The 11,356-nt window shown below is 34.7% G+C and overlaps 2 protein-coding genes across 2 annotated transcripts in view; one reads left to right on the forward strand and one right to left on the reverse strand.

Annotated features, from left to right (window-relative positions):
• The first annotated feature begins 1,004 nt into the window (after positions 1 to 1,004).
• Positions 1,005 to 7,762, forward strand: LOC116004700 (histidine kinase CKI1). The gene is made up of 5 exons (XM_031244859.1): positions 1,005 to 1,349; positions 5,362 to 5,719; positions 5,792 to 7,054; positions 7,144 to 7,433; positions 7,525 to 7,762. Exons 1-5 carry the CDS (start codon positions 1,005 to 1,007, stop codon positions 7,744 to 7,746), a joined length of 2,478 nt encoding a protein of 825 aa, XP_031100719.1. The 3' UTR covers positions 7,747 to 7,762.
• Positions 7,763 to 8,072: 310 nt separating this feature from the next.
• Positions 8,073 to 11,356, reverse strand: part of LOC116004829 (RNA demethylase ALKBH10B) — a 6,700-nt gene continuing 3,416 nt past the window's right edge. Inside the window, exons 5-8 of the mRNA XM_031245003.1 lie at positions 9,655 to 9,771; positions 9,411 to 9,523; positions 9,169 to 9,323; positions 8,073 to 9,050 (exon numbers count right to left, since the gene is read on the reverse strand). Of these exons, the coding sequence (XP_031100863.1) occupies positions 8,339 to 9,050; positions 9,169 to 9,323; positions 9,411 to 9,523; positions 9,655 to 9,771 (1,097 nt within the window). The 3' untranslated portion in view covers positions 8,073 to 8,338. The remainder of the gene's footprint in view (positions 9,051 to 9,168; positions 9,324 to 9,410; positions 9,524 to 9,654; positions 9,772 to 11,356) is intronic.

The raw sequence follows: 11,356 nt of genomic DNA on the forward strand, positions 1-11,356 counted from the left end.
GATTGCTTAGAATACACATAACTCATCCTCCTAAACATTCGAATGCACAAACACGTCACAACCTGTGTTACTAACATGAATACAAATAACGATTGTCTAGAATACACAAAATGTCTTCATAGAATACACAGAACTCATCATCCTAACATTTTGGTACGGGGTGCACAATGCACTGTGCACCCTAGTCCACGATATAAATTGCCCTTCAACATCACCTACAATTAATAATTTATGTACATGTAAACAAATAACTTGATAATTGTTTACACATCAGTTGTTATGCCATGGACCTTTTGTATCTGTTCATAGCTACTTTCTCAACCGATTGAAGCACAAAGAGTCAACAATCACTTCCACTAAGGCTCGAACCCACTCCCCCCATGTGAGAGTGTAAACCGAGTGACACTAGACCGCAAGGTCGTTGGCTCCTCTAGACTTTTTCATCATAATCATGACTAATAAACTTTATCATTAGTTACACCAGATGTTATCATTAATTGGAGTTTTTTGTTTTGTTTTGTTTTTTTAGGGAGCTAATTGCACTTTAGTTTATAATTAAATGGTCTATTTGACCCTTATCCAATTATCTCTAAAAAGAAAAAAAAAATCAAGCAATGGCTTCATTTTGGTTCATAACAAACAAAAATCTTCATTTTGGCTTCATTAAGAAAACATTACAAAGTGAGATTTAAGAAATTAAAAAAATTGATCATGAATTATGTAATTAATTATAGATTCGTAAAGAATTGAAGGATCTATACTACATACATACTTAAAAGAGTTAATAGAAACTTACAAAACTTACATATAGAAACGTGCATGCCTATATAGAAAAGAAAAGAGTTAATAGAAACTTACAAAACTAAAATATAGAAACTTGCATGCCTATATTTATGTTATAAATACATGATGCATATGGAGTATTATTACTACATTATTACATACGTATGTACTAGCTATCTCTGGTTTTAATTTGTGTTGAAAAGTTGAAAAGAAATTGATCGATGGCGGGAATAAGAAATCCTCCTCGTGAATCAGGGGACATGTTGGTAATGACGCTAACCGAAGAACACTTGAAGTTCAACAATGGGTTCCGTTTGAAACCTGGACACGAAGCGGAGAAGTGCATCGTCTCCAAATTGAGGGAAAAGGAGAGGGAAGCCATTGCCCACAACGGATGGGCTCATCTCACAATGCGCGACTTTCAAGATGGATCGCTCCACCAAATGGACTTATCCAAACACGCCACTAACAACTATATACTCGATGACTGGCATGTTTTCGTCCAAGCCAGAAACAACAAACATTCCAACTATCATCTTCGACCTGGGACCCAAGTCGCCTTCTGCGTACGAGATGGAATCCTGCATTTTTCTTCCCGCCCCTAAATTACCCTCCTCCTACCTAGGAAACCAACTTTAATATCGTATCGTATTTAATTTGCTAGCTTATTTCCTTAATTCCCTTTTTAAGTTCGTATCTTTTGACTTTTGATATATATTTTAGTTATTATATACTCATCACTAGTGTAGTACGTGATCTCGGAGTATGTAGCACGTATTCCAATGCTTAAAATTTTTCATATCAAATAACAGTAGTACTACGGAGTATTAGATTACAATTCAATATATAATATTTTGATTTTTTTTCAAACATATATTTGTTGCAATTTATAAATCTAATCTTCCAGTTATATATTATATATTCATTGTTGCAAATAAATGGATCGGATTTTATATTATTTGATTTGATACTTATATAAAAAGCTGACCTCTTAAAAACCTGATGATAACACCAGCAACCTAACCACTTAACAATCTAATAACTTCGGCACATAATAAAACAAATATTTTTTGTAATCCGGCCTAGTGGAATTTGCTCTAGTATTACATTAGTGATAAGTGGTTTTTGTTATGTTTTAATTTTTTGATTTAGGAAAAACATGTCGCCACTACTCAAAACTTTGTGATCAACCCAAATTGGTAAAAGATTACAAAGAGATAAGTCGGTCTATATTATCTATAATTGGCGGCCTCAAACTGAAAAAATCAAATATGCACTACCGTACCACAAGGTTATGTTTTATATAATTTCTATCATTGCGTATGTACATATATGATATATCTATCATTATGCTATGTTAATATTTTGTATAGTTATAACAAAATACGCTTGTTGGGACATGGGTCTAGAACATGGGCCACTGGTGGGCTCAGTATGCAATTGATAGACTATAGTTATATTGGTACATATTGTTATATGTAATCTTCTAATACGTAGTACATTTTTTTTTTCAACTTATATTTATTGTTAACTTTTTTTTATATAAAAAAATTAACGTATATGATTAAAAGACTCTAATTGAGATATTTTAAATGACAATCATCTATAGGTACGACATAAAATCATTACTTTATTGTAATGTTTATGTAATACATGAGTTTCTATAATTTTTTTTTTTTTTTTGAGAATAAGTTTCTATAATTTTTTTTCATTTTTCTAAAAAAAAAATTGGAAAACATAAAACAGAATGAATACAAACTTCAATTATTATTATTATTATTATTATTATTATTATTATTATTTAGTATAATAATCAATTTATTTATATATTTATATAATAAATCATTATTTAGAAAAGAAATTGAAATATATAAATAAAGAAAAAAAAAGTATGTTAAAATTATTATATTATAATAAAAATAATTTTAGTTTTATTTATTTGTTAAAACTTTTGAATTAAAATACATTTATTAATATAACAAATAATAATTTATATATTTAATAAATGTACATGTTCAATATTAGATTTTTTTTAAATAATTTCCTTTAATTTTATTATCTAAATAAATAAATAAATAATTGTACATGAATCGCACGGGTAATTAGGTAATTATTTGTTCTAATTCAAGCAAAGAAAACATAATTAATCCAACCAATTTCATCAATTGCGCTATATAATTTATATAATTGTATATCAATTCAAATTTTTAAAAATATTATAGCAAATTCATTTCGTGCAATGCATGGGCGAAAATACTAGTATAACAAATAATAATTTATATATTTCTAGTTCGGCTAGGCTACTGACCAAGTTCCTAGTATGCATGCATTTAGACTACAGAATACTATGAAACAAGTAATGTGACATGCAATATAAAATGATGTTTTTTTTATTCGGGTCCACCGTACCATACAAGATTGCAAGGCGTATCCTGGTCCACGATATGATTTGTCGACAAGAAAGATTATATCCGATCTTAATTTCGATAAAGGTAATAAACTTAATAAAAAATCTACTTGTTTATACGAAATCTTTGGCAACTATCTAAATTCTAAAAAGAAAAATCAGGGTTGACTGCTTGAAATCTATAATACTAAACCTGTAACTTGTTTTTTCAATTATAATCGATCAAGTAATCAAAATCGTATCATCAGTCCTGAATTGGGGAAGGTAACAAATCTTCTGTTTTACATGTATGAATTCGGATTGTTTTATTTTCTTCGATCTGTATTCATATTTATAATTAATATAATTAAAAAATTCTAATTTCAGTGTAATGTTTTACTGCAAATTAAGTAGTATATATTTTATATATATGACAAAAAATTTTGTTGTGGAAGAGAAATAATTGCAGATCTTCAACGAGAGATTCAGCATTAACTGTGGTAGCAACTCACCTAAAATTATTAGTCAAAGAGATCAGATAGTACCAATCTTGGTATTTTCTCGATAATAATATTAATTAATATTATTTGTTTTTTTTAGTCTCTTGGATTTAAAATTTGATCCAAATTTCTGAATGGTGATTTTACAAATTATTTGTCACCAACCTAGCTCTATAAATACGAATGGTGATTTTACAAATAATCACAACATACATACACTCATTCCTTAATGCTAGCCTAGTGCTTGGTTTTCGATCATAGATTCAGGTATGCTTTGCTATAGTTTCCTGATGAATTTATTTTATAATGATTAAACTTGATGATGCTATCAAGAAGTTGATATGTGATTAAAAAAAAAAAAAAGAAGTTTATATGTACGTGATTATTTTTATACATGTATGATTATTTTTTAGTATTTTGATACGTTTGTGAATTCAAAACATATCGCATAAAACCTTTTGAATGTGTACTCTAATTCATAGAAGAATTGGGGAAAAGAAATTATGATTTCTTTAATGTTCATCGAATTTACATGGAGTTAATTCCATTTTTAGTCAATTCTTTTTTCACAACATCACTCTTTGTCCTAGTATTATCCTGGTATAACCATTTTATAGAATTTAAACGATTTTGTTGGTGGAGAACCAAAAATGGTAATATCACAATAATACTAGAACCAAATAAGGATAGTTTGAAAAAATATTGACTAAAAGTCAATTGCCACCTATAAATCTAGGACCAAAAATGAAATTAACTCAATTTACATGTGTTATATCGTGTATATACCTAGATTATTATATCTAAACTAAATGTCTATGATAGGGTTTAAGGTTTAAGAAAGCGGTCCTCTAATATAATCCAATTATACTTATTTCTTTGTCATAGCATATTCTCGAATTTAATACTGCAAAAATTATTATTATTATTATTATTATTATTATTATTATTATTATTATTATGTTTTGTGCCATGCATATTTGAAAAGGAAACAAATCTTTTGTTTCTCCTATATGAATAGAGCATTAAGTGAATGGGGATCTTTTTCCTTTTGTTTCTTGTTTTTTTTATGAAAGTTCTTCAATTCGTTTAGTTTCTTATTATTGCATTTGTATTCATACTCCAAAACTGAAAAACTCATACGAGGTTATGTTGTTTCTTCCTAAATTTCTGAGTGATGAAGTTTACCTGCACGCAGGTCGCACGGCCGCATATACATTCGGCGAGGATCAGTAAAAGCTAGCCATGGTCAACTTTGTTCGCTCACTCAAGACTATGTGGCCTGTCTACTTGGCCCTCACTCTCGTAGGTTTCCCCACAAAGTTTTTTTTTTTTTTTTTTTTAAATAATAATTTTCGAATGTATTGAGTGAATAAATTACTGCAGTGTTTAGCCGGACTGGGGATTGCAGGTTGGCTGATTTCGGTGTTGGTTGCGATTCAACACCATACTACCCAGGTGTATATATATATATATATATACTCTGTTACAATGTAGTATCTGTTCATAATTTTTAACCTATTGAAGCACAAGCATCCTTAAAAACATCTCTAATTAAGCATCAAACATCTTTTTTTATCCTTAAGAACATCTCTAATTAAGCATAAACATCTTTTTTTAATCTGTTACAATGTAGTATTGTTCATAACTACTGAAACATCCTGAATGAATATAATGTTGTTTGGTTGGTTGCAGGGGGGAGCGAAAGTTGAGAAGAGGGATGTGAAACTGGGGATGATTCTCCTGGGCATAAACATTTGTATTACAGTGACGAGTGTGGTGGTGTTCACATGGTGGAGGAGTAGAGTGATGATGAGGGAGATGTGTGTAAAGGCGGCGCTGATAAAGCAGAAGGAAGCCACAGAAGAAGCGGAGAGGAAGAGCATGAGCAAGAGCGTGGCGGTGGCCAATGCGAGCCATGAGGTGCGGACTGCTCTTGCAGGGATTACTGGTTTGATTCAGATGTGCCGCGCTGATGCTGATGCTTCTGCTGCTCATTCTGAACTCAACGATAATCTGAGGCACATGGAATCATGCACCAATGATCTCTATAGTAAGTAATTAATTAATTATAAGAATAAATGTATGAATGAATTTTGATTCTGCTGGATCGTATGGATTGCAGGTTTATTGAATTCGATTCTGGATGCTAGCAGAATAGAAGCGGGGAAAATGCAGGTTGAAGAAGATGAATTTGATTTGCAGGAACTGTTAGAGGATGTGGTGGATTTGTACTATCCTCTAGGTATGAAGAAGGGAGTGGATGTAATATTGGATCCGTGTGATGAGTCCGTGGAAAAGTTTAGGCGTGTAAGGGGGGATAGAGGCAAACTCAAACAAGTTCTGTCTAATTTGTTGTACAACGCCATTAAGTTCACAGATGAAGGCTATGTTGCTCTTCGTGTTTGGGCACGAAAACCTTCTCCTCGTCCTCCTTCTCAATCTCCTCCTAAACCCAAACGAGCTTCTTCTTCTTCTTCTCCTATCGCCATTTTAAAGGGTTTTTGCGGTGTTCCTGCAAAAACAGGAGGTGGGGAAGAAGAAGAAGAAGTAAATGATTGGGTGTTGGAGAGAAAAGATGGTGGGATAGAGTACATATTTAAGGTGGTGGATACAGGGAAAGGGATTCCCAAGGAGAAAAGGAATACTGTGTTTGAAAACTATGCTCAGGTGAAAGATATGGGTAGGGGAAAGAAACATCAATTAGGGCATGGATTAGGGCTTGGGATAGCTCAGTCTCTAGTGCGGTTAATGGGCGGGGAGATTGGGATTGAGGATAAGGAAACCGGGGAAAGGGGGACTTGTTTTAAGTTCAACATAGTCTTGGACAACATTGTTATTCTAGAATCATCATCGTCTCATAATAACAACATTAATAATACTTATTCATCGGCTCATCACGTTGTTGTGTTCATGCATTGCGAGGAGAGGGGTAAAATCATAGGGAGATTCTTGGAAAGCCGTGGCATTAAGGTTAGTTTGGTTCAGAAAGGACACCAGCAACTGAGCAGGAAATTGAAGAAGATCAAACGTGGGGCATTAAATCTCCCCCGTTCCACAACCACACCCTCTTACTATTCATCTTCTTCGTCCTCAAAGGAGGAGTTGGAAGACGAAACCATGCCTCTCCATACAAACACTTGTATGGTTTTGATAATGATAGACACAAGTGCAGCAGGAGAAGCATTATTCCCAGAAGTGATTAAAGCAGTTAGTGAATTCCATAGGGACCTTCAACCTGGTTGTGTTAGGGTTCTTTGGATAGACACTACTGCTTTAAGTAGGGATAACAACTTTCAGCTCCCTTCAACTGATCTCATCATGTCCAAGCCCTTGCAAGGCTCCCGTCTGCATAGCGTGTTAGGGCTTCTACCCGACTTTGCATCAAGTAATTATGCGTCTTTAGCTAGCTTGCTATATTATTTCATTTCGATCAAACATATATGCATGCATGAATATAATACTTTTTGCATGCAGGTTCCCAGCTGGGAGAAATACAGGTGGTGATTGAGAAAGAGAAGGAAGAAGAAGACGAGGATAATGGTGGTGGGAGCAGCAGTACTGAAAAGAAGGCATTGACGGGGAAAAGAATCTTGGTGGTTGAAGACAATCCAACGCTGCGCAAAATATGCACCACAGTGGTTTCAAGTCTGGGTGCTCTAACTTACGCCTGTACTAATGGTGAAGAAGCTTTACAGCTCGTGTCTTCGGCTCTTCAGGACCACCATCATCAACCTCCCTTTGATTACATTCTAATGGACTGTGAGGTAAACAACATATATATATATATATATTTTCATTGTTTCACTCAAAATATAACAATGATATGTAATTATGTTTTGAATGACATGAATGCAGATGCCGATAATGGATGGGTTTGAAGCCACAAAGCGCATAAAAGAAGAAGGGAAAGCTATGGGGATATGGATTCCCATTATTGCTCTAACTGCACATACAGGGAAGGAGGAGATGGACAAGGTGACTGAAGCTGGAATGGATTACTACTTGTCCAAGCCCATCAATGCTGCTAGTCTTCTAACAGCTATTCACTTCTTGGACAAATCCACCACCCATCTCTAATTTCACCATCTTTTACTATTACAAATTCAAATAAGACATTATTATATATTATACTTTATGTTTTATATATGCACCAAAATGTATGTACTGGGGTTTTGTCAAGCTTCTGGCATGCATTATATTGCATGCAGGGCTAAGACTAATTAATGGACCCTTGGCTAGCTTGTAAGGAATTGCATTACCTTTCCATTTTGCTATAGAGCTAGTCAGAATATTATTAAAAGGGGGAAATCTCCCCTGCATATTATGCTACAAATCCTTATTTACAGTAACTTTCAGTCTATACTGCTATTTTAGTTTTATCAACTAAGGGATCAAAACAAGTATAATTTAGGAAGCAAAAGAGATGACCATTACTTCTATTTAGTAGCTGAAAGTTTGGGGAGCTACAGTATATTTTTTAAAAAAATTAAGAAAAAAAAATTCCCACCACTCTGGGACTGTAGGACTGTCAATTCTCAGCATCTACCGCCATAAAATTTTGCTTCAAACTTGTTACAGTTTGCAGCATAACGCCTTACCCAAAAAAGAGAGATTAACAAAAAATATATCTATCATCTCCAGTTCGTGTGCTAGCTTAGCTTAGCTGTCTTCAATCTTCATTGCCACCATCGCTCTTCCCTGCACCACTACTCTCCGTGTTTCCATTCATCTCTAGCTTTTGCACATCTCCATCGTCTACTTTACCTTTTGGGGAAGAAGAAGAAATTTCACCGTTTAGTGTCCCTGTCCCTGGCCCGTTTTCCTTTTCAGATGGTGATATATCCACAGAAAGACCATCACTGGCTGAAGTTGATACTGCAGATTGATTTGGTGAATTCCCTGAGCCGCCTGGAGGGAGGAAAACTCCTGTGCCAGGAACTGGCAAGCGAGGTGGAGGATGCCTTGGAGGTGGAGCAGCGGCCCACCCAACAGAAGCAGGTGGGAGAGCGACTGCTGCAGGAAAAGGCATTGGTGGTGCAACCGGGGTAGAAACAAAAATTGGCTGGATTCCATTAGGAGCTAGTTGCGGGCAAGCAGCAGCAGGAGCTGGTACTGGTAGGACACCAGTTGTGGGCACAGGAACTGGACTATAATGCCTCGGGCCTGCAGGACGGTGGTGGATATGATTTGGTGACTTGCTAGGACGGGGAACCCAGTGGGGGGAAGGTGTTCCTATAGATGAAGGGGCACTTAGACCATCACCAGATGTCATTTTCTCAAGGTGCGACTTTGTTAAGGTAACAAGGACTCGCTGTTTCCGGAGGGACGGAATTGCATGTTTAGCAAAATCAGCCGATCTTCCTTGCATGACTAGCAAGGACCTGCACCCAAAAACACACCATTAGGTGTATGCCTAACATACAAAGGTAGAAACAACTTTTTTTTATAAAGGAAAAAGAAAATTACAAAAAAAAAAAAAAAAAATGGAGAGAGAACTACCCTGGTGCAAGAGAAAGCCGGAGAGAGCCCCGATAATCCCCACGGTGGTCTGAGTCAATAATTTTTCCATAAGTAATATCGCATTCTGTCAAAAACAGCACACATATTGGCCGTCCAAACCAATGGGGCCACATATTTGGCTGTGAGTGGTCTCCCTACACAATAGGTAAAGCAATAGTTCTACTTAGTATTTATGGAGGAAAAAGAACATGACAGCTGGAAATAATATAATCACTGGCAACCTCATTGAAGATATCAATCATGCATGAGTCTGGCTTCACAGGGAAAACTTGCTTAGACATCAAAGATTCTATAAGATCTTGCAGCAACACAGGAATGGGTTCTATTTTCCGATCTGCAAATACAATTAGAATACCAATGATAAGAAAATCATAGGCACAAAACACTACCATATTTATTTTTATTGTAAAGGACAAGAATTTGTGTTAGGGCATATGCAAGTGCCCTCCATAATCATAGTCATGCCTTTGGATATTCCAGCAGCAGCTTCATTTCCAGGAACATCTGTAACGGGAACGCCCAACTGGATCATCTCCCTCCCATGCCCTTTCATAGGTCTCTTTGACACAATAAATGTTTGTCCTGCTTATCACACAAAAAATTTAGCACTTACAGAGTGCCACTTTAAAAAGGTTTTCCTTAATCTTGAGAAAGAAGTTGATCAGAACATGACACAAATCTTATCTCACCAATTTTAGAAAAGAGGTATGGTTGCACTGTTGCAGAGTGCTATAAGCAAGAGAGTGTACTATTCAAACATCCAACATGAAAGTATGAAACAGAATAGACAAATGATTCTAAATGGTAACATAACCAAAGCAGAAAAAGTGAGAGAGAAGTTCTTCATTTAGAAAAAAAAATAAGGCTCCTTTCACTGTCATCTAAAAGCTAATCTATTTGTTGCTATAAATGAACAAGCAAGAAAAAATGTTAACCCAAATAAACTCCAAAGAACAGAAAAAGAACTTACATAACAACAATTACAGCATAAAGATCATTTAAATTTACAAAACCACAACAGCTTAAAACACATTATATTCTTGATTTTCTACCACCACTATTGCAAAATTAACCTTTTAGCCAAATAAGTAACTAGAATAGAATAGTACCAATACAATCCATAGATGACCATTAGTAACCACCATCATAATATATATGCAAAGGTTAAATATGATGTATGCCCAGATTAGGGGTATCAAGGTGGACCAAAACCTGTGGACTGACCCTGAACTGCCCTGTTGTGGGGTGGGTTAGGGCCTAAAAGTTTTAGCACGCAAAGAAAATTAACATATTAGACCCTTCGCTGGGCATTAACTCATTTGTGCACTGGGCTGCCCTTTTAATAATTGTGACTGCTAGTTATTTTAGCTAACTGCCTGGCTGCCTGTCCATTAAAATTTCACCTTATTTGTACCAAAGTTCATCTCATTATCATTTATAATGAAATTTCAATGCACAAAAGTTTATGTGCAAGCTTGTGTACGTCTATGAACTAGGCATGATATAAGAAAGTTCTTAATTTTCTTTTTTTGTTTTTTTTTTACAGGAAAGAAATAGGGACTTGTATATGTTAACAAAGTTAAATTGTTGTCACCAAGTAGAGGAGAGACATGGAATGTCATGAAAATGTATGTTTACATTGTTTAATTACCTTATGTGCTTCGTAGCCGGGTGTAACTGTGGAAGTGTATTTATAATTTAATATTTAAGTTTTTTCGCTTCAATAAATTACATTCCCGTTATGAGTTCATTTATAAAAAATAAACTTGCTTCAATAGATTGGATCTGAATAAATATATTTAAGTTTGTTTACCATTATAAGCACATATGCATAACTATGTTGGGATAAATTTATGAAATAATCTTATTGTTATGAGGTATTGTTTATTATTTTATTAATTATTAAAGACGAATTATTATATATATATAATCCTGTGCGGCAAGGGCGACAACACAAGTTCCCCAATTTTTGTTGTTGTTTTTTTATACATATATAATCCATTATTTTTATACTAGATAATTATGTTTTTAGAATCCATAGATTGATTTTAATTGCAATTGAAAATAAAAATAATGTGTCATTACAAAACACTATAGGCTAAGTTGCTGACCAAGTTCTGCTCCACCCCCCCCCCCCCCCCCCCCCCCCCCCCCCCCCCCCCCCCCC

This window comes from Ipomoea triloba, chromosome 14 (genome assembly GCF_003576645.1).
Source record: "Ipomoea triloba cultivar NCNSP0323 chromosome 14, ASM357664v1".
NCBI classification, from domain to species: Eukaryota; Viridiplantae; Streptophyta; class Magnoliopsida; order Solanales; family Convolvulaceae; genus Ipomoea; species Ipomoea triloba.